Consider the following 25,076-nt stretch of genomic DNA (forward strand, 5'->3'; position numbering starts at 1 on the left):
TATTCACTGTTCAATTTTAATATTTATGCAAATAAAAATTTATTTTTAGAAAATTTATTTAGTAATAAACTAATAATAATACTCTCCACCTCATTAATGTAATTTATTTTCTGTTATTAATAATTTATTAAAATTATTATGTTTTTTAAAATTATGATTATGATTTTTATAATTTGATTATTTTAATTTTTTACTTTAAATTAAATTACAAAATTATATTATAATATACATATTATTACAGTATTAAATCAAATTGTAATATTATATTTTATAATTATCATTATCATTATTTTATTTTATATTGACAATTAAAAATTTATTTGAAACGGATAAATAATTAATTGAGTCAACTATTTAAACTGTAGATTATAATTAATTGTATGAAAAGCCGTTTTTTGTTTCGTAAGCCCGTTGACACTAAATAATTAATTACGTAAGAAAAAATGATTATAGGAAAAAATGTGACTTTATCAGAAATATACTTTCTTTATTAAATAATAATAATAAAAGCATTAATATTAATTATTAATAAAATAAAGAAATGAAGACAAAGCAAAAATAGTAAAAACTTCTTGTTTGGAATGAATATATAAAAAAATAAATACATACTATTTATAATAGAAATAAAATTTATAATAAATAAATACTAATAAATACTAAATACTAATGAATACCAAATACTAATAAATATTAAATACTAAATAAATACTACACTATTAATAAAATTAATTGTTAAAAAAATAAATAATTATCTAATAAAATATATTTCTGAAAAAATTACACTTTTCCTCAATTTTTATTTACTCATTATTAAATAAGCGACAATTAAAAAAAATTTAATTTTTTCATTGAATGGAAATACATTTCATTAAAAATATTACATTCGATAATATTCACTTGGTAAATAAAGTAATTTACCAAGTGAATATTTTGCCTCGTTAAAGTAAAAATCATTTAAAATATGTCAGAAGTTGACTTAATTATTTTTCGCAGTATTCGCGAGACTGTTACACTGTTCACAACGCACTTGTTATTACAGCATTTATCGTTATTGAACATTTTTTAAAAATAATAATTAGTAAATAAAGAAAAAAGAATGAAAAAATTAAAATTAACTTTATTTTCCATTATTATTGTATTCTGTGAATTGATAACAATATTTGCCCACGATTACAATGAAGTTTTAATCCCTCTTGGAAAAATTAAGGGCTCTTTTATGAAAACACGTTTGGGGGAAAAATTTCATTCATTTCGCGGCATCAGATATGCAGAGCCTCCCATTGGTGAAAATCGATTCCAGGTAAAAAGGAAGCAAAAAAATTTACTTCCAAAAATAAATAAATATTAAAATATTTTTCTAATTTTTTATTATTTAAATTAGAAAAATTAATAAATATTAAAAAATTTATTTTATTTTTTTGTATTTTTTTTCTCTTATTATAAATAGCCGCCAGTGTCAGTGAAAAATTGGGAAGGTATTTTTGATGCTTCGAAAGAAGGTCCTTCGTGTCCTCAACCAAATGCTCGATTAATGTCGGAAGATTGTCTTCGCTTAAATATTTATACAAAACAGGCAAGTATTATGCAAATTATAAATTTTTTGTAATTTACTCTTATGCTTTTTTATATTTTGTACTAATATTTTGTAATTGCTAATTACTAATTAAATATTAAATAATAATTACTAATTACTAATATTTTATATTTTTTTATATTTACCTTTTATATAGTATAGATTGTAATTTATTATTGGATTATAATTTATTTTTATTTATTTATTTATTCTTATTTATTATTAGTTATATATTATTTTATTTATTTTTTAAAATTATTTTTATTATTTTTGGCTGAATTTCATTTAAATGCTATGGTATTTAATATCACTTATTATAATTAATAGGATTTCTAATTCAAATCTTGGAAAATTATTTTTAGTTACCAACGAAGGAAAATCTTACAAGAAGACCTGTTGTTGTTTATTTCCATCCTGGTGGTTTTTATGTTCGATCAGGTCAAAGTTATCAGTATGGACCACAATATTTAATGGATAAAAATATTGTTTTGGTCACTGTTAATTATCGACTTGCTTCTTTGGGTACTTAATCATAGATTTTATTTAATTAAATTTAAATTTTTTAAAAATTTTTATTCTTTATTAATTTTATTAATTTTATTAATTTTATTAATTCAATTATTTGTATCAATTTCATGGTCAGTATATTTTCATATTGTATTATTTTTTGAAAAATTATTTATATATTATAATTTATTTTTTATTCTTGTCTCTAACCCTTAATCTCAAAGATCGTTAATGGGCTTTAAATTATTCAAATATATTTTTTATTATTTATTTATTATACTTTTTGCCTTTTAAGTTTAATTGTATTTCTAATTTTCATATTCTAATTTTTTTTTGTTAAATTTTTTTCTCTAATTTTTATTAATTATATTGTTTACAAAAGAAAATAAAAAAGAAACTTTTCAGATAAAATAAAAATAAAAGTTACGTAAAAGAAGTGTATAAATAAATTAATTTATATTCAGTTTATTATAATCTAACATTTATTTATTCTACTCGCTTAAAATGGAATGAAAGAATTTATTCAGATAAAATAAAAATAGAAATTTACTTGGAAAAAAATTATTGTTAATTTATAATTTACATTGTACACTATAATTTATTTAATTATTTATTTGTTTTCAATTTTTACCCAGAGAAAAGAAGAATTTATTCTGATAAAACAAACAAATTCTGCTGATATCAAATTGAGACAAAAAATGAATCAAAATAGTTGCTTTGCAACTATTTTGATTCATTTTTTGTCTCAATTTGGTATCAGCAGAAAAACTGTCGGAAAAATAAAATAAAAATTTAATAGTGTTATCTTTTTTCAATTTTCTTTGAAAATGAAATTGTTTTTTTTTTCTTGAGCAAAAAAAAAATGGTAAAAGAAAAAATTGCACAAATGATTTTTAACAGGTTTTATGAGCACTGGTGACTCACATTTGCCAGGAAATCTTGGCCTCAAAGATCAAGTGGAAGCTCTTCGTTGGATAAAAAATAATGTCGATTATTTTGGCGGCGATGCAAATTGCGTGACAATAACTGGTCAAAGTGCAGGTGCACGAAGTGTGACACTTCATTTGGTGTCACCAATGTCAAAGGGTCTCTTCCACCGAGTTATTGCATTGAGTGGTTCAGGTGTTAATCCCGAACCACTTCCCAATCATCAACGACATTTGGCAAAGAAACAGGCTCAAATTTTGAACTGTCCCAGTGATAATAATGTAAAAGCAATGATCGACTGTCTGAGAAATAAAACTCACGAGGAATTTGGAAATTCGATAAAAAAGTTTGCAGTCAGTATTTTTTTTTTATTTATACTATAATAAATTTAAGTTATAATTTAATTTAGTTAATTTAAGGTTATTTATTTAATTTATTTATAATAAATTTATTTTATTTATTTATAATACATTTATTTTATTTATTTATAACAAATTTATTTTATTTATTTATAAATTTAAGTAGTATTTCATTTATTAAACAGCAAAAAATTTACTATAGTAAATTCACTGGTAAGAATACTTTTACACTAACGAATACTAAGAATAATGTATTACTAATTTTTTTTAAAAGAAAATTTACTTTTTTTTAGTAATTAATTTTTGTAATTTAGTAGTAGTTTAGTATTTAATAAAAAATAAAAAAAAAATTGGAAAATCGAAGGAATGGTATGGAGACCCAATCATAATATGGAGACCAGTAGTTGAACCAGAAATTCCGGGAGTAGAAAGATTCCTCACTGATCAGCCAGCAAATTTATTGAGAAAAGGACAATTTCATCATGTGCCGGTAATTGCTGGCGTCACAAAAGATGAATTCTCTGGAATTATAAAAGGTAAAATTTTCCCATTTTTTCCAATAAAAATTATGTAAAAAAATTACTAATAAACGAATAAATGAAGAAATTAACTTCAAAAAGAAGGTAAGAAAATTTTCTGATTTATAAATAAAATTATTATCTGATTACTATTTTTAATTTTAATTTTGTTTATTAATTTTTTTTCTTAGTTTTCATAATAAATTTATTTATAATTTATTATTAACAACTTATAAATTTTTAATTGAAACAAAGTATCAATTTATGATTTATTTTTACAACATTTTGATACGTTTTTTGTCTCAATTTAATATCCTTAGAAAAACTGTGTTTTAATTACACAATTTATTTTGTTTAAATTTAAAATTTATTTTTTATATTTTTAATTTATGTAGTTGTAATTTAAAATTTACTTTAATATTTTTGATTTAGTTGTAATTTAAACTTTTTTTTTAATTTTCACTTTAGTTTGATTTTTTAATTTATTTTTAACTATTGCTTTATAGTTTTAATTTTAAAAATATTTTAAATTTAGATTTAATTTTTGCTTTAATCTCTAAATTTTAATTAGTAAATTTTTTTTACTAATTTTAATTAGTGACTGATCTTTTGCTCTTAAATTAGTAAATTTTACAAATAAATAGTAATTTCTACTAATTTATTAGTAAAATTTACAAATTCTACTTATTAGTAAAATTTACAAATTCTACTTATTAGTAAAATTTTCTAATTCTACTTATTAGTAAAATAAACTAATTTTACTTATAAGTAAAATTTACTCATTGTACTAATAAATTTTTTACTAATAAATACTACTAATTTATAACTATTGAATTAGTAAATTTTACCAATAAAAACTAATTTCTACTAATTTATTAGTGAAATTCACTTTTTCTACTAATAAATTTTTTATTATAAATACTAGTAATTTTTTTACTAATAAATACTACTAATATTTGCTACTAATTTTTTTTACTAATAAATTAGTAGAAGTTACTATTTATTAGTAAACTTTACTAATTCGAAATTCAAAAATTTAGTAACTAATTCAAATTAGCAAACATTTTTACTAATTAAAATTTAGAGAGTACTTTTAATTTTCTACTTCTTTTTTTAATTGAACAAATTTTTTGTTTCAGGAAACATTGAAAGGGCAAGAAATGGAAATTTCACGACAATCAATGAACGAAATGATAATTGGGAATTAATCGCACCGATCAGTTTTTCTTATGAACGTAACACTTCAAGATCAAAGTGTATCAGCAAGGAACTGTGGAAGTTTTACTTGAATGATTCGCCAATTAGTTTAGACAACATTATCGGACTTGGACAAGTATTTTTTTTCTTTTTTTTTGTTATAAACTTTTCATTAATTTTTTAATTATTTATAAATATTTTTATTAAAATATTATTATTATATAGTTAAAATAAAGAAAGAAATTTTATATTAAAAAAAGAAAATAATAGAATGAAAATAAAAAAAGGAAATTTGATAATTAAGAAAGAAAATTTCTCTAAGTAAATTTAAATATTTTTTTTTAGATTTATGCCGATTCAATAACAATAAATTCAGTGCATCGTTTCGTCAATTTATTGGCAGCCACTTCCACACAACCAGTTTATTATTACAAATTTACTTATCAGGGACGTTACAGTCACACTATTTGGAACGACTCCAAGAAACCATTTGGTATTTAATTTGTTCCCGCAATTTTTTAGAGATAAATAAAATTTTAATAATTATTTGTTAAATTATTTAGTAAATTAATTTTTATTTAATTTTTATTTACTTTTTATTTACTGATTAATTTTTATTTAATTTTTATTTACTTTTTATTTACTGATTAATTTTTATTTATGAACACTCAGGGAAAATTTATGTTTAAATAGAAAGTTTTTATTAAAATTATCTAGTTTATTAAATTCGATAAACGACAAAAATAATTTGATCGTTTGAAGCAAATTTTTTGTTGTTGAACAAAATAAATATTTATTAAATAAAAATAAATAAACAAATTCATTCATTTGCTTGATTCAATCAACAAAAATTTGGTCCTTTTGGATAAATTTTCCTCCAAGTGAATTATTTATATATTCTTTTGAAAGAGAAAATACAAAAATTTGTCACATTAAAAAAAAATAATTTTATATAATTAATAATTATTTTATTGCAGGCGTCGTTCACGAAGACGATCTAATTTATCTTTTCTTCCTGGAAAATAATTTTCCAATGTTTAATGAAACCGATCCGGAAATACGAACAATTGAGCGAATGACTTCAATTTGGGAGAATTTCGCCAAAACTGGAAATCCCATTCCTAAGGACAATGCATTATTTGAAAATGTAATCTGGCAACGATTTATTCCATCAAATAAATGTTATCTCGACATTGGCAACGAGCTTGTAATGAAAAATGGAAATATTTATCCTGAAAGAATGCAATTATGGGATAAATTGTTCCCTCTCACTATCTAACTAGTGTTTTTTTTTTTTTTTTTTTTGTAAAATAATTGTTTTCAAACTATTAAGGAAATATTAAACGAAAAAAAAAAAATGGAAAAACAATAAGGAAAAAGTTTTTCTAATGAAAAAAAGAAGATATACATAATTTATCAGTAAACTGTTTTTTTTAATTTGTCGATAGTCTTCTCGGTAAAACGAAATGGTATTTTTAAAACATTTTTTAATTATTGTTAAAACGAATAAACGAAGATTGAAAAAAAATTACTAATGTTGTTAAGAAAGGAATATTTGACTATTTGTTCAATATGGAGAAAAGATTTTTTTTCATCAAGTGAATAATTTTTTTTTTGTTGAAGAAAATAAATATTTTTTGCAGAAGATAAATTTTTTTTGCAGAAAATAAATTTTTTTTGCAGAAGATAAATTCTTTTTTGCAGAAAATAAATACTTTTTTAAACATGTAAATATTATTCTAATTAATAATTATTCTAATCAGACATTATTCTCGAAGTAAGTAATTATTTTTAAACAAATTAAATGTTTATTTTGAAACAAGTAAATATTTTTCTAATCAAGTAATTATTTATTGGTTAAAAATAAATATTTCTCGAATTAAACAATAATTATTCAATAAAAGAAATATTTAATTTTAAACAAGTAAATATTTTCCAATCAAGTAAATAGTTTTTAAATCAAGTAAATGTTTCTTTGAAACAAATAAATATTTATTCTAAAACAAGTAAATATTTTTTAATCAAGTAAACATTTTTTGAGCCAAAATAAATATTTCCTAAAATAATAATTCTTAAACAAATGAATTATTTGGAAGGAAATAGATATTTAGGTATTTCGAAAAAAGTAACTATTTTTTAATCAAGTGTAAAAATTTCTGAGACAAAAATAAATATTTCTCGAATTAAAAAATAATTCTCAAACAAATGAATTATTTTGAAACAAGTAAATATTTATTTCTAAAAAAGTAACTTTTAATCAAGTGTAAAAATTTCTGAGACAAAAATAAATATTTCTCGAATTAAATACTTTTTTTTATAAACAAATTAAATGTTTATTTCGAAAGAATTATAAATATTTTTCCAATCAAGTAAATATTTTCTTGGGCAAAAATAAATATTTCCTGGATTAAATAATAATTCTTAAAGAAATAAAATATTTATATTTTGAAACAAGTAAATATTTTTTTCAAATGAGTAAAATATTTATTTCAAAACAAGTAAGTATTTAAATTCAAATCATTAATTATTAGATCAAGTAAACATTTTTTTCGAGTATTTTTCTAATAAAGTATAAAAATTTTTGAGACAAAAATAAATATTTCTTGAATTAAATACTTTTGTTTATAATTAAATTAAAGTAAATATTTATTTATAAATAAGTAAATATTCTTTTTATCAAGTAGACATTTCTTAAACAAAAAAAAATGTTTCTCGAATGAAATAGAAGCAAATAAAAATTTGACTAATCTTTCTCCAGATTGATTACAAAGAAATTATTTACTTTTTTTAATTACCTACATTTTTTCAAGAATATACTTGTTTGAATTTGAAATAATTTCTCTTGATAAATTAGTATTATTTTTTATCTGCTTTTTTTGACTAAAACAAAAAGGCAGTAAAAAAAAGGAAATAAAAATACATTGTCGAAAGATTTTAATTACTTATACATCTTATTGTGTAAATATTTGCAAATTGAGGAAAAATAAATTATATTACTGTACTTGAAATAAAAGTAAATTCTCTTTTCCTCGTTACACTCTTATAAACGGTATTTATTGCCACATTTTATTCATTTTATGCTCTCTGGTGCTATTGATAAGAACTTGTAAAGTTGTTTCTCTTCATAGTGTTCATTATGTACTAGATTGAATTTTGTAATATTATATGACAATTAGATAAATTTCCGAATATGACGCTTTTCAATTATTTATTTTTTTACCTCTTCATAAGTGTGTGTTATGTGAATTTTTCTGCTGCAAAGGACAAAACATTGGTCTCGATATCACTTGGAAAAATTCGGGGATCATTTATTCAGTCTCGATTGGGTAAAGAAATTTATTCATATCGAGGTATAAGGTATGCGGAAGCACCTGTTGGTGAATTACGATTTCAGGTGAGGTGCAAAAATATTTTTTTAATTAAAAAATTTTTATTTTTTATGATTTTAGTTAGAATTTTATTTTTTTATTAAATTAAGTTTAGAATTTAATTACAGTTTCATTTTTTATTAAATTATAATTAGAGTTTATTTCTTTTTGCTTCCTCATAGAGGAAGTACATTGACTTGTACTACTTAGACTTTAAAAAGCAAAAAATGCGCTACTGTAATTATTTTTCAAAAAAAATATAAAATTTTATGTTCTATTCCGCGTCACCCAAGAGGTTGAACATCAGACGCGTTTTTGTATGGTTTCCCCATTACACACAGTTCTTCAAATTACAAAATTTATAGCAAAACACGTTTACAATTTTAACGCATTTGAATTTGTAAATTGGGCTGCTGTGTCATAGGCCTAATCCACTCCTCCCTTCAAACGAGAGAAAAGTTTTTATTTCAATCAAGAATAATTTCTTTGAATCAAATAAAAATAAATATTTGTCTTAGTAATTCAATATTTATGTTTATAAAATAAATATTGAAAACTTTGATAAAATATGTTCTTTCTCAGATTGAACACAATAAAAGCAAAGTCTTTAAAATTCAATTGAGTTTGAATCTATGATGTAAATTATTAAAAATTTACACTTACAGATTATTTGCAGATTTTTGGTATTATTAAATTAAAATAATTACAAATTCTAATTTTTTTCGAGTTCAAAAAATAAAACTTTTTTTGAGACTTTGTTTTTAATGTGGAGCACAATTTATTTGCGACAATATTTATAACATTGACAGAAATATATTGTGTTCCGAAGGAAATATAATAATTTATATATGTATTGAATAATAATTTTCACGAATTAATGGATAATCATATATTTATTTGAATAATTCGTCACTCACGACGTTTAGGTGAAAAACATCGTCGTGAGTGATAAATTATTCAAATAAATATGATTATCCAGCAATTCCTCAAAATTATTATTCAATATATATCTGACTATATTAAAAAAATGTAGCAGCTGTCGCCGCTATTTTAAGAATCGAACATAACCTCAAAATAATATGTCACAAAGCAAACATAACCTCAAAATTAGGACAGGATAATAGGACAGGATAATAGGTTAGAGAGCAAACATATCCTTAATGTTAGGTCAAAGGGCAGAGGGCAAACATAACCAGTAGTGGGCAAACATAACATCAATATTAGGACAGAGGGCAAACATAACATCAAAATTAGGTCAAAGGACAGAGGGTAAACATAACTTCAAAATTATGTCAGTATGATAGGTAATAATATCCTCAATATTAGGTCAAAGGGCAGAGGGCAAACGTAACATCAAAATTAGGTCAAAGGGTAGTGGGCAAACATATCCTCAATATTAGGTCAAAGGGAAGAGGGCAGAAAACATACCCTCAATATTAGGTCAAAGGGCAGAGGGCAAACATAACATCAAAATTAGGTTAAACGACAGAGGATAAACATAACTTCAAAATTAGGTCAAGATGATAGGGCAGAAAGCAAACATATCCTCAATATTAGGTCAAATAACAGTTCTATAAAAAATAGAGGTAAGGGGTTGGCGCGTGGTACATCACTGGATGTACAAAATTACAAATGTTTAAATTTAAGTAATATATAATAAATATATAATGTATTTTTACACAGAAATGAAAAAAATATTGCATCGTGAAACAACAAACATGAAATAATACATAAAACGAAGAAAAAACTTAATACAGAAAAATAAACATTAAAGATTAAACAGAATAAAAAAACATTAATCAAAAATATTTTCTTGACAAAACATAAAAGAAACATGTTGACCTGAAACAGAAACAAATATTTTCACAAACATAAGAAAATTATTTTAAAATAGTAAAGTATATAAATAATTTTTCTAAATTGTTTGCAACATCTTGCAACCTGAAATAAAAAATAAAACGGAGAAAAATCAAATTACAAAAAAATAAACATTAAATAGACTAAAGAAACACATTAATCAAAAATAGAAGAAACAAAATTTATCAAAAAAAACATGAACAGAAAATTTTACACAAAAAAGAAATAAGTATGTTAAACAGCAACTGAAAAGAGTTTACCTAAAACAGAAAGCATTCTTTAATTAGAAAACAGTGAAAAAATTGGAAATAAAAAAATTGTATACCTCAGAGAAAAAATTGGAATTTGCGAATATTGATTCAAAACTAACATGAAATTTTCACTAAAAGCAGACCTCGGATTGACTTTTAAGGGACAATCAATGTTTTTGTCAAATTTAATTTTAATTCATTTTAATTTTAATTCATTTTAATTTTAAATCACTTGAATTTTAAATCATTTGAATTTTAAATCATTTGAATTTTAAATCATTTGAATTTTAATTCATTTTAATTTTAATTCTTTTAAAAGATAAAAAAAAGTTAAATAATTCTTTGCATTTAATGAAGCAAAAAACATTTTTTTAAGGATATTCCTTCTGTGAACTTAGGTATAAAAAAGCGTGAAATTTGAAAGTAATATGACATTCAATTAAATTTACGGTTGTATGAAATTTTCTAAAGTTTTAAACAGTCAAAAAATTATTAAATTGAATCTACAAATATTGAATAATTTAAATGATAATCTTTTAAAACATCAAATTATTATTTGTTCGAATTTTCAAAACGTCGAATGTTAATTTAAACGAATTTTAAGAACATCGAATGCTTATTTTAATTGATTTAAAAAACATCGAATAACAATTTGATCGAAAATGTTGCAGTTGTTCTATATTTTCGAAAAATTTACTTTTTTATATAATAATCATAAACATTGATAATTTCAGCCTCAGTAATAATGTAAAAATTAATGTAAATAGTATATACTTGTTTATCAAAATTATTTATACTTTTATAGTATTTTTTCTTGTTTTATTTGAATGTTGAAAAAATGATTTTGTATGCTACTGACAAGCATAGAGGCAACTTTGTATGCATATCTACTATTAAGTAATAAAACATTAATGAAAAAAGTTTACATTGACAAGTAAAAAGAAAAAAGTCAGATGTAAATATGGAAAGTATTTTTCTTAGTATGAATTCAATTTTTAATTTCAAAATAGAACTTGTTCTAACAAGAATAAATAATCACAAGCGTGTTGAAATTTCACTATTGTTATTTTCAAGACAATAATGTAAAATATACAAATATTAAATATGAATAAATATAAAGTTAAGTAGCAGTAGATGATTATTTTTTTCTCTGCTTCTTTTAAAAAAATTTCTTTCTCAAGAGAAAGAAGATAAGAGAGTCAACCGGAATTAGTTTACAGAAACGACATTAATTCTTGTCAAAAGAACGTAACCTCTTCAAGTACTCGTCAGTGTATACTATTCTCTACCGAATGTGAATTGATACCATCGCTTCACATCTTTGCAGTGCATCACCGTCAAAAGGCTCATTTTGTCATTTTTTGTTTTAGACATTTTGTTAACAAATGAATTGACGTACACAAGTTAACAAGAATATCATTAGATGAAGAAAGTCAAACAATCATCACCAAACGTATGGCATTGCGTGAGACCCCCTGGGGTGGCTAGACCTAGCCACGCAGAGTCCGCTTTTTCCTTTTTTCGGAAATCATTCTTTTGACCAGGAAAAATGCCGTTTATTTTTTATCAATCTTTTGTTAAGTGCAATTTTGATATAAATGTATATTTACATATAATGTATGAATATAATAAAGTTTGTAGATATGAGATAATAAAACCAATGCATTGTTGGTTATAAATATTATACTTCTTTTTTCTTGTCATTGGAAACTATTTTTTATAAATATTTCATTGTTTAATAGTAGGGGAGACTGAGGCTGAATGTTAAATTTAGAACAACTGTTTTTTTAGACAACAAAGAAAGCCAAAAGTCATTTGCTTAAAACCAATTTCTAGCACAAACTACTTCTGCAAGGGTTACATGCCAATATGACCTGTATATCTCCTTCGATGGTTTACATGCTATAATGAATTTTTGGTCCTTAGCAAAGACAAATATGGTTTCTTATGAACGTTCACGCTCTGCAACAATATTTCTCATTATTTTCTTAGTGTGAATATATAATTTTTAATTTCAAAACAAAACTTCTTCTAACTGGAATATTTTTTCAATTTTTATAATTTAGCACTAGATACGCGCTAATGGAATAAAATTAATCATAAAATAAAACATTACAATGTTCTTAAAACTGTAAATTTGTTTTAAAATCGTGTTAAAAAACTACGAAATTATAAAAAATTTTAAATATTCTTTATAAAGTAAAAATATTTAAATTTTGAAAAATGAAAATAAAATTATTCAAAATTTGAACAAATGGAAAAAAATTTTTTTTAATTTTAGAAAAAAGTATAGTTATTTAAAATTTGATAAAATGAAAATAAAATTATTTAAAATTTAAGAAAAAAGTATAGTTATTTAAAATTTGATAAAATGAAAATAAAATTATTTAAAATTTAAAAAAAAGTATAGTTATTTAAAATTTGATAAAATAAAAATAAAATTATTTAAAGTTTATAAAATTTATTTTTTAAAAATTAAAAATAATTAAGGTAAAATAATTAAAATTTGAAAAAATATAATTAATTAAAATTTAAACAAATAAAAATAAAATGAATTAAAATTTAAATACAAAAAATTATATAAAATTTGGAGAAATAAAAGTATTATTATTTAAAATTTGGATAAAATTAAAAAAAAATTATTTAAATTTGGAAAAATAATATTATTTGAAGTTTATAAAATTTTTTTTAAATGTAAAGTAATGAAAAGTTTAATACTTAAAATTTTTAAAAATAAATTTAATTAATATTTGAAAGAATAAATTAAAATTGTAATTTAAATAAAATAAAAATTAATTAAACTTTAAAATAATAAAATTAATTTCAAATTTAAAAAATAAAAAAATTAAACTTTTTAATAAATGAAAATAAAATGAATTAAAATTTGAAAAAATTAAAATAAAATTTTTGAAAAGTTTTAAACAATTATTTAAATCTTTCGCAGGTAATAAAAGGGAGAAAAGCTCCCAGAAAATATATAGGACAATAGCAATAACGTTGAGGAGATTATGACGTCATTTTGGAAGAATAATATTATTTAAAGTTTATGAAATTTTTTCAAAATGTAAAATAATTAAAGTAAAATAATTAAAATTTTTTAAAATAAAATTAATTAATATTTGAAAAAATAAATTAAAATTGTAATTTGAAAAAAATAAAATTAATTAAACTTAAAAAAAATAAAATTAATTATAAATTTAAAAAATAAAAAAAAATTTAAATTTTTGAGAAATGTAAATAAAATTATTCAAAATTTGAAAAAATAGAAATAAAATGAAATAAAATTTGAAAAAATTAAAACAGAATTTTCGAATAATTTTAAATAATTATTTAGATTTTTCGCAAATTCCAGGAAATATACAGTACAAAAGCAATGAGGTTGAGGAGATTATGACGTCATTTTGGAAAAATAATATTATTTAAAGTTTATAAAATTTTTTCAAAATGTAAATTAATGCAAGTAGAATAATTAAAAAAATAAAAAAACTCTTTTTTACACTTACTGCGGACTATCACACTCTATGTCTGACCTTTATTCTGGAGTGGTACTCGTTGATGTCATCTTTGGGCACTAAAAACACTATCTCACGTGGTTGCAGCCCCAACCACGATTTCCAAACGTTGAGGTGTTACTCGGCCCAAGGTTCATTCACAACTAAAGAAATGTCTTTCACTTCGTTGTCAATTACCGTTAATTGATTATTAATGACTTTTAAATTTCTTGGAAATTTAGTCATTTCTCACACTTATGAGCAAAAATAAAATTTTCAAAATTTTCGCGTGTAAGAAAAGGGACAAAAGAGATGACGTAGAGAGGGTAATGACGTAAATTCTTTTTTAATTTACTCCTTCTCTCTCTCACTCTTATTGATAAAATAAAATTTTTCAAAAATATTTGAAAAATTATTTCCACTTTTACCGGAAATAAAAAGGACAATGAAAATGACGTAGAGGACTTAGTGACGTCACATTTCTTGTAAATTTTTTCTTTTTCTTTCTCTCTCACACTTATGGAGAAAAAAAAATTCCTCAAATGTTACTATTTTTTTTAAATTTTCCAGAAAATAACCAGGACAATGGCTATGACGTAGAGAAGATAATGACGATTCATTTCTCGGAAATTTAATTATCATTTGTCTCTCTCACTTTTAGGGAAAAAATTGACTTTTTAAGCAAATTTTCAAAAATTTGAATTTTTGTTTTTTATAAACGGGACAAAATAATGTAAAAAAAATTATTTAAATTTTGGAAAAATGTAAAAAAAATTATTTAAATTTTTGAAAAATGTAAATAAAATTATTTTAATTTTGGAAAAATGTGAATAAAATTATTTAAGCTTTGCAAAAATTAAAATTAAATTATTTACATTTTGGAAAAATGTTAATAAAATTATTTAAATTTAGAAAAAATGTAAATAAAATTATTTAAAATTTGCAAAAGTTAACATAACATTATTTAAAGTTGGAAAAAATATAGTTAATTAAAATACAAATAATTTAACATTTGAAAAAATTAAATCACTAAGAATTTTTAAAAAACCATTCAAAAATTATAAATTTCAATTTAAAAAAATAAACAAAATTTTTTTTTAACTCACTGCGATGTCTCAGCCCCCATTCTCGAGATCATCCCTGAAGCTGCTCTCGTTCGATGACGCACTTCACAAGTTAGCACTCACAAAAAAATGTGTCAGCGACACTTTCCACTGTTTTTGAAAAAATGCACTTCTTTTTGGAGGATATCCAAAAACATCCAAAAACGTCCAATAGATTGAAATTTATTTAAATATTTCCAGTGTTTCCAAACTTTTCCAACGTATCCAAAAATATCACCAAAAATATCCAGAAATATCCAGATTATCCAAACGGCCCGAAAATAATCCGTCAGCGAGGTGTTGCACGGCCCGAGGTTCATTAATAACTGAAGAAATGGCTGTCCTGTCGTTAACCATTACCGTTAATTACCATTAATTGATTTTTAATGAGTTTTTAATTGCTTCAAAATTTACACATTTTTCTCTCTCATATTTTCAAAAATAAAATTTTCGAAAATTTTTAAATGATTTTTTACATATTTTACGCGTAATAAATGGTACAAAATAGATGACATAGGGGGGGGGGGGGGTATTTACGTAACGTTTTTTTTAATCCATCGCTTTTTCTCTGACTCTTAAAGAGAAAATAAAAAATTTCAAAAATATTCTAAAAATTATTTCTACTTTTCGCAGGAAATAAAAAGGACAATGAAAATGACGTAGAGGAGTTAGTGACGTCACATTTCTTGTAAATATTTTCCTTTTCTTTCCCTCTTACACTTATGGAGAAAAAAAAATTTTTCAAATGCTACTATTTTTTTCTTTAATTCTTTCAGAAAATAATGAGGACAATGGCTATGACGTAGAAGAGAAGATAATGACGATTAATTTCTTGAAAATTTAATTATCATTTGTCTCTCTCACTCTTAGGGAAAAAATTGACCTTTTTAGCAAATTTTCAAAAATTTTAATTTTTGTTTTTTTATAAACGGGACAAAAAAATGTAAAAAAAATTATTTAAATTTTGGAAAAATGAGATTAAAATTATTTAAATTTTGGAAAAATGTAAATAAAATTATTTAAGTTTTGGAAAAATGTAAATAAAATTATTTAAATTTTGGAAAAAAAATGTAAATAAAATTATTTTGAATTTGCAAAAATTAAAATAAAATTATTTAAAGTTGGAAAAAATAAAGTCAATTTAAATACAAATAATTTAACATTTGAAAAAATTAAATGACTGAGAATTTTAAAAAAAACCATTTAAAAATTATAAATTTCAATTTAAAAAAATAAAAAATCTTTTTTTAACTTACTGCGATCCCTGGAGCTGCTCTCGTTCGATGACGCACTTTCCAAGCTAACACTCACAAAAAACAAAAATTTTAATTTCTTCGAACTTGATAACGTTGTTTCTGCCCCAGACACTTTCCAAGGTTTTTGATAAAATGCACTTTTCTTGGGAAAATATCCAAATACATCCAAATTTATCGAAAAACGTCCAATATATTTAAATTTGTACAAAAATTTCCAGCGTTTCCAAACTTTTCAAACGTATCCAAAAATATCACCAAAGATATCCAGAAATATACAGATTATCCAAACGGCCCCAAAATAATCCGTCAGCGAGGTGTTGCACGGCCCGAGGTTCATTAATAACTGAAGAAATGTCTCTCCTGTCGTTAACCATTACCGTTAATTACCGTTAATTGATTTTTAATGAGTTTTTAATTGCTTTAAAATTTACACATTTTTCTCTCTCTTATTGTCAAAAATAAAATTTTCGATAATTTTTAAATGATTTTTTTACATATTTCACGCGTAATAAATGGTACAAAATAGATGACGTAGGGGGAGGTAATGACGTAACGTTTTTTTTTAATTGACGCCTTCGCTTTTTCTCTGACTCTTATATAAAAAGTAAAAAATTTCAAAAATATTGTAAAAATTATTTTGTACTTTTATCGCAGGAAAAAACGGGACAATGGCACTTTCTTCAACTGAATCAGTGAAATTTGACTGATTATCAGTGATTCTCTTCTCGCGAGTTGAATCAGTGACATTTCATTGACGATCTATAAAAAATGATTGAAATTTCAGTCATTTTTCACAAAAAAATAACAATAAAAAATAATTACTATAAAATAGCCTATTAAATAATAACTGAAATTTTCAATATTCGAGACAGTAAATTTTACTAATAAATAGGCATTTTTACTAAATTTTTAGTAAAATTGACTAATTCAAAAGCAAAAAGTCAGTCACTAATTCAAATCAGTAAAAAAATTTACTAATTCAAATTTAGAGAGTATACTACAAAAATTATTATTGATATTATTAAATTGAACCACAGTCAATTTCTTCTAGAAATGTCTGACTATAATTAACTCAAATTACTTATATTAAAATTTAAATAAAAGTCAATAGCAGTCTAACTAAAAATTACTATTCCTACTAAAAATTTAAAGGACTGACAAAAACTATTTATACTAGAATAAAATTTATTTGAAAATGAAACCTTGATTGACTCAAATTGACTATTTCTGTTTAAAAATTAAAAATTATTTTTACTACTTAAAATTAGTACTAAATTTTAGCAGTCCATTTTTATGTAAGTTTTATTATCAGTAGTATAAGTAAATGACTAGTTTGTTTTTTTAGTTTGCCTTTTTCAGTAGGTAGTATAAATTAATTTTTCGACAGACTTAAATTTTCAGTAGAAATATTTAATTATAGTCAGACAAGAGATCATATTTACATTAATTTTGTTGTCAGTAATATAAATAAATTGTAATCTCCTTCTTTTTAGTAGAAATTAATCGTAAATTTTAGTCAGGCATCGCTACATTTTCATATAAATTTAATATCAGTATTGTAAATAATTTTTAGCCAGAGTTTTTCATTTTTAGACGAAGTAGTAAATAGTAGACAGATAGCAGTTTATTTTCTATAAATTTTATATATGGATATTTATTATAATTATTAAATGAATTATATTATTGAATTACTGAAATAACGCGAGGAACGAGTAAATTTGGTATTAAAATTTCTCACAGTATAGTAAAAAATTTTTTAAGTCAGACTGAAGATTTTCATCTCTTTTAATTAGAAAATAAGTAGTAGATGTCAACATCAGTCAGACAGGCATTTTTTATTCTATAATATTTTAAACTTTAGGGAGTAAAATAATTTTTTAGACAGGAAAAATTTTGTTCAACTCCTCTGTGAATTTTTAGGCCGGATTTGCTTTTTTTTCGCTTTGTATTTTCAAATTAGTAGTACATGTCATTTTTAGTCAGACATAAAATACGTTGTTTTAAAATTCTTAACTACTTTAGTTTTAAGTAGTACAGGTATTTTCTAGTCAGACAAAACTGATCAAGACTCAAAACTGTTCGACATGCAACACTAAAATATTCGAGAAAAATTGGTAATTGCTACTTTTCTCAGTAGTAAAAATTTTTTATGTCAGACGGAATGTTTTTAACCTGCGGACATAAAATGAGAGTACTTTCTGATAGATTAATAAAGTTTAAATAAATTGTTTTTGGAATTTTAATTTTGCAAAAAAAAGTTTTTTGCTCATCACTTTAAAAAAATGTAAGGACACCTATAAATGTTTTTCCATAATTTTGTAGAGTTTTTTTAGACGCATCTTTTGAGCCCTAATTAAAATTTTTTCGTCCATATTAACCGGAGTTATTAAACTTTTAAAAATCAAAAATTTTGGAAAATAAGACTTTTTTGAAAATTTTGTTGAAAAACGTAGAAGTAACATGAAAATTATCGTTACCAACTTGTAGATCATTAAAAAACGCTTCGATTGACCTATTTTTGAACCTAATTCGATAATAAATTTCGAAATTATTGGTATTTTAAAAACCAAAAATTGTGAAAAATGACATTTTCTCAACTTTTTTGTTTGAAAATTTTTGTTTAACTATTAAATTATTGTAACTATCTTGTAGGGTATTTAAAAATAAATTGATTGACCCAAAATTCGCAACTATTTTGATACGTTTTTTGTCTCAATTTGATATCCTTAGAAAAACTGTGTTATTAAAATTAAATATTTTTTTTTATAATATTTGAAGTCAAACTTGATTTAATTTCAGAAGATAAAATTTTAAAAACTTTATATTGTTATAAAAACAAAAATACAGAAAAAAATAACTAGAACTCGGATAAGTTTCTAAAATAGTGAAAGTCTTAACTGAATCAACTAAAAAATTTCCCTAATTTAATGGAATTATTGTTAGCTGTTCTAGGTAAAGCGTTTTTTCGTAACAAATAAAAACAAAAAAATAAAATAATAAAAACGATTAATTTAATATATATGTATATTAGTGAAAATTACAAGAATAACAATTTTTAATTCGAGAAAAAAAATGTAATCAATAAATAGCAATAAAACTACAACTATTACTTATTAGTAGAAAACAAAAAAAAAAACTGAAAATTCATTCAGTGTAGATTATTTTTCACTCTTATTGCATTAAAACTGAATTACTTTGAATTAATTGAATTAATTAAAAAAAGAGAGTAAAAATTAATTAATAAATAAATTGTAAATTAAATGTCAAATAAATTATAAATTAATTCACAAATAAATTAAAACCTAATTAAAAGCGTATTGTCCCTTATTTTTAATGGTGAATTAAAGAATAAAAAGTATAAATTAATTGATAAGTAAATTATAAATAAAAAAATAAAAAAAGCTAGTTATAAGTGTAATTACATTATTTTGAATAAATTAATTAAATTAATTGAAAAAAGAAAGAAGAAATAAATTAATTAAAAGCTAATGAAAAAATAAATTGAAAGCTAATGAAAAAATAAATTGGAAGCTAATGAAAAAATAAATTAAAAAGTAAATTAGAAACTAATTGTTAAACATAAATTTTAAAATGTAGTTACAAAAGTTAATTAAAAAAAATTTTTTAACAAAATTTACTAATTTTGCGTTTTAATTTTTAGCAAGCTGTGCCAATTAAGGCTTGGGACAATATTTTAGATGCTTCTGAAGAGGGTCCAGCGTGTCCTCAATTTAGAGACAATTCTACCTCTGAAGATTGTCTTCGTCTAAACGTTTACACAACAGAGGTAAAAAAAAAAGTGTAAAATAGTATGAAAGAGTGTAAAAAAAATGTGTATTTTATAGAGAAAAAAAATATCTTCTTTTTCCTAAACTTTAGTTAACTACAGGAAGTAAAAATGTATCCAAGCCAGTTATTGTTTTCTTTCATCCCGGTGGATTTTACTTTAGATCTGCACAAAGTACTTATCATGGACCACAATATCTTTTAGACAAGGATCTTGTTCTAGTTACTGTCAATTATCGCCTTGCTTCTTTAGGTACATTTTTTGTTTATGTACCTTTAAAATTTTTTATTTCTTTACTTTTTTATTATTTCTATATTTTTATTTTTATAATTTTTATTTTTTATGTACTACTTACTCTTTAATTATTTCTGTTTAATTATTTCATTGATACACTACTTACTTTTTTAATATTTTAATTTATTACTTACTTTTTTATTACTTCATTTTTTTATTCACTAATTTTTTTTACTATTTTAATATGTTTATTAACTTATAATTTTTATTGTTTTTTATTTGCTACTTACTCTTTAATTACTTCTATATTTTTTTTTTGCTTATTTTTTATTATATTTTCATAATTTTATATTTTTCTTACTTTTTTAATATTTTAATTTATTACTTACTTTTTTGTTATTTTTAATTACTTACTTTTTTATACTACTTCTATATTTCTATTTACTTTCTTTTTTTAATATTTTTATTAATTTACTTTTTTATTATTTCTATTTCTCTATTTTCATTTACCAGTTTTTTAATTTTTTAACTATAATCATAAAGATTTCCTAAATTTTCATAGTGTAAATAATATAAATTTTTAATGTCCCTGGAAATTAGAGTAGAAATTTAAAAAAGAAAAGTATCAATTGATTGAAAAATCAAAAATTAATAATTTTGCCCAATTAATATTATTTATTGCACAAAATATTTATTATTATAAATAATAAATATTATTTATTGCGCAAAATATTTATTGTTATAAATAATAAATACTGTATAAAAACTGTTATAAACATTAATACTGTATATTAATTGTAATTAAAGCAGATAAAATATTTATTTGGTAAATATTATAATTTTTTTCTATTTGTTATTAAATTTCCATGACTTTATTTTATTTATTTATTATTTTTTATTTATTTAATTTATTTCATATAATAAACAGGATTTATAAGCGCTGCACATCCACTACTTCCGGGCAATAATGGTCTCAAGGATCAAGTGGTGGCCCTAAAATGGGTGAAGGAGCACATTTCGAAATTTGGCGGAAATCCAAATTGTGTGACGATTGCGGGACAGAGCGCAGGTTCGTGGAGTGTTGCATTGCACATGATGTCACCAATGTCAAAGGGTCTCTTTCACAGGGTGATTTCAATGAGTGGTTCACCCGTCAAACCGGAACCACTTCCGAGTCATCAAAAACATCTCGCCAAGAAACAGGCTCAAATTTTAAATTGTCCCACTGATCCAATTGAGGCGATGGTCGAATGTCTCAAAACAAAACCTGCCGAGGAATTTGGCAAATCTTTTCCTAAATTTAACGTAGGTTCGAAATAAAATTAAAATTTAATATTACCACCCCTCCTTTTTTTTCTTTGGTTCATTTTCATTTTTTTTTTTTTTGCACATAGCTTATTTTGAATTTTTATTACTCGGAAAAAATTCTAGAAAAACTAGAAAAAATACTAATAATTTAAATTTAAAAATAATAACAATTATTATTTTCTAAAAATTATTTTTTATTTCTTTTAATTAATTAATCCCGATAAAACAGGAATGGTACGGTGATCCGATTTTAAGATGGAGACCAGTAGTGGAGCCAAAATTTCCCGGAGTCGAAAGATTTCTTACTGATGATCCGCAGAATTTGATTCGAAGGGGAAAATTCGAGCACGTTCCATTTTTTGGTGGTGTTACGAAAGATGAATTTGCCGGTGTTATCAAGGGTGAGAGATAATATTATCTCATTTCGTTATTGAAAAATGAGTCAAAATTTAATTTTTACTAGGAAATAAAAATTTTTGAATAAAATTTTTTCTCGAAAATAAAATTTTTTTGCTCCAAAGTACTTTGAATTAAAATTTTTCTCGAAAGTAAACATTTTTTAATATATTACAATTTTTTCTTGAAAATTTTTTAATTACATTTTTTCTCGAAAATAAATATTTTTGAATTAAATGTTTTCTTGAAAATAACATTTTTTTATCCAAAGTACTTTTTTGAATTAAAAATTGTTCTCGAAAATAATACTTTTTCAATTCAATTTTTTCTTGAAAATACAAATTTTTGAATAAAACTTTTGCTTGAAAATAAAAAATTTTGAATTACATTTTTTCTCGAAAATAAATATTTTTGAATTAAATGTTTTCTTGAAAATAAAATTTTTTGATCCAAAGTACTTTGAATTAAAGTTGTTCTTGAAAATAAAACTTTTTGAACTAAATTTTTTCTTAAAAATGAAAATTTTCGAACAAAAACTTTTCCTTGAAAATAAATATTTTTTAATAAAACATTTGCTCCAAAGTAGGTTTAAATTAAAGTTTTTTTCGAAAATAAAAATTTTTGAATTTAATTTTTTCTTGAAAATACAAATTTTTGCTCCAAAGTACTTTTTTAAAGTAAAATTGTTCTCGAAAATAAAACTTTTTGAATTAAATTTTTTCATGAAAATACAAATTTTTGAATAAAACTTTTGTTTAAAATTAAAAATTTTTGAATTACATTTCTTCTCGAAAATAAATGTTTTCTTGAAAATAAAATTTTGTGATCCAAAGTACTTTTTTGAATTAAAGTTGTTCTCGAAAATAAAACTTTTTGAATTAAATTTTTTCTTGAAAATAAATATTTTTTAATAAAACATTTGCTCCAAAGTAACTTTGAATTAAAGTTTTTCTCGAAAATAAAAATTTTTGAATTCAATTTTTTCTTGAAAATACAAATTTTTGAATAAAACATTTTCTTGAAAGTATAAATTTTTGAATTATATTTTTTTCCGAAAATAAATATTTTTGAATTAAACTCTTGCTTGAAAATACAAATTTTTGAATTAATCTTTTGCGTTGAAAATGAAAATGTTTGAAATTCAATTTTTGCTCGAAGATATATAAAATTTTTTTGAAAAAATTTTTAATATTTAAAAATATATTGTAAAAAATGTTTAATTCAAGTATAAAAGAATTTAATTGTTATATTAAAAGGAACGATTGAACGTGCCAGACAAGGAAATACTTCGACAATCGATGAGAGAAATGCCAATTGGGATGAAATATCACCCATTAGTTTTCTATATCAACGTGGTACACCGAGATCAAAATACATCAGTCACGAATTGAAGAAATTTTATCTCGACGATCAACCCGTCAGTCTTGACAATATTCTCGACCTGGGAAAAGTAGGAAATTTTATTATTATTATTATCTATAAATTTCAAATTATTGATAAATTTAAAAAAAAATAAAACTCAAAAACTTTAATAAATTATTTAGATTATACTATAAATTTAACTACTTAGAAAAATTAATTACTTTCTTTCTAAAAATCTAAATCAGTGAAATTAAAATTTAAATCAATTTAAATTTTTTTTTCTAGACGTATTAAATTTTAAGTTTTAAAACAGTAACTGGATTTTCTTTTGAATCAGTTAAAAATGAAAATTTACTAATTTTGTCAGTAAAAAGAATTTTCTCCTAATAAAGTAGCAGTAAATTTTATAAAAATTGTTTTGAAATTAAAAAGTCAGCTACTGCTTGAAATTTAGTTAAAATTTTAACTTCAAATTTAGAGAGTGTGTAAAATTTAATTATATAGAAAAAGTTAATTAATTACGTACAAAATATTTTGGTTTTTTAAAAAGTAAGAGTTCTTTTTGTTCTTATTATTGAAATTCGAAATAAATAAAAATTTCGTTTTAGATTTATGCCGATGCTGTGACTATATTTTCGCAACATCGTCTAGTAACTTTATTGGCAGCGGCGAACAAAAAACCAACATATTATTATAAACTTACTTATCAGGGTCGATACAGTCATGTGACGTGGGTCGACACTAAAAAACCTTTTGGTAATTTCAACAATTATTTTTTTACCAATTTATTTTTAATTATATTATTTTTAATAATTTATCTTCAATTATATTATTATTACGGAATAATTTCCAATAGGTTTTATTTAATAATTTATTTTCAATTATTCAATTTCTACTTATTTATTTTTAATCATTTATTTTTAGTTAAATTTTATTTTTTAATGATTTATTTTTTGTTATTTAATTTTTAATGATTTATTTTTAGTTATTTTATTTTTAATGATTTATGTTTAGTAATTTTATTTTGAATGATTTAATTTTAGTTATTTAATTTTGAATTATATAACTTTCCATAATGTTTTTTATTTTTTTTTTTTTATTCTAACTATAATGTATTTCCTTTTGCAGGTGTTGTTCATCATGACGAGTTAATTTATCTTTTTGGCATTGCACAATTTCCAGCAATTAAAGAAGGTGATCCGGAATTGGCAACTGTTGAAAAACTGACAGCAATTTGGGAAAATTTTGCAAAAACTGGTGAACCAATTCCCAAGGAAAATCATTTGTTCGGCAATGTCTCTTGGAATCCAATTACTCCAAGTCGTCCTTGCTATTTAGAAATGAATAGTGAATTTGTCATGAGGGATGGAATTATTTATCCTGAACGAATGAATTTTTGGGAGAAACTTTTCCCCCTTCGACCACTTTCAGTCAAAGGGTGAAATTAATTTTTTGAACTGCAGGAAAGTAATAAGTGAAAAATATGGGGCAGAAGTAGAATTGAGAGGAAGAAAAGGAGGAAAAAATAAAAAAAAGAGCAATAAAGAACAAAAAAAAATAAAGAAAGAAAAAAAGAAAATAT

The 25,076-nt window shown here is 22.3% G+C and overlaps 1 protein-coding gene across 1 annotated transcript; it reads left to right on the top strand.

The window, feature by feature from the left end:
• The first annotated feature begins 924 nt into the window (after positions 1 to 924).
• On the top strand, positions 925 to 25,067 carry LOC122505020. Its single transcript, XM_043616428.1, has 16 exons — positions 925 to 1,300; positions 1,448 to 1,573; positions 1,936 to 2,095; positions 2,981 to 3,360; positions 3,731 to 3,902; positions 5,024 to 5,217; positions 5,427 to 5,574; positions 6,059 to 6,357; positions 8,254 to 8,475; positions 20,069 to 20,194; positions 20,287 to 20,446; positions 21,357 to 21,733; positions 21,966 to 22,137; positions 23,389 to 23,582; positions 24,103 to 24,250; positions 24,623 to 25,067. Exons 1-16 carry the CDS (start codon positions 1,097 to 1,099, stop codon positions 24,934 to 24,936), a joined length of 3,396 nt encoding a protein of 1,131 aa, XP_043472363.1. The 5' UTR covers positions 925 to 1,096; the 3' UTR covers positions 24,937 to 25,067.
• Positions 25,068 to 25,076: the final 9 nt, after the last annotated feature.

Source organism: Leptopilina heterotoma, unplaced genomic scaffold (assembly GCF_015476425.1).
Source record: "Leptopilina heterotoma isolate Lh14 unplaced genomic scaffold, ASM1547642v1 Lhet_33, whole genome shotgun sequence".
Taxonomy (NCBI): domain Eukaryota; kingdom Metazoa; phylum Arthropoda; class Insecta; order Hymenoptera; family Figitidae; genus Leptopilina; species Leptopilina heterotoma.

Excerpts from the sequence above, each read along its gene's own strand:
- LOC122505020 (XM_043616428.1), top strand. The coding sequence starts at position 1,097 with ATGAAAAAATTAAAATTAACTTTATTTTCCATTATTATTGTATTCTGT. Across the intron at positions 3,361-3,730 it reads ATTCGATAAAAAAGTTTGCA|GAATGGTATGGAGACCCAAT; the intron begins GTCAGTATTTTT and ends GGAAAATCGAAG. Across the intron at positions 8,476-20,068 it reads TTGGTGAATTACGATTTCAG|CAAGCTGTGCCAATTAAGGC; the intron begins GTGAGGTGCAAA and ends TTTAATTTTTAG.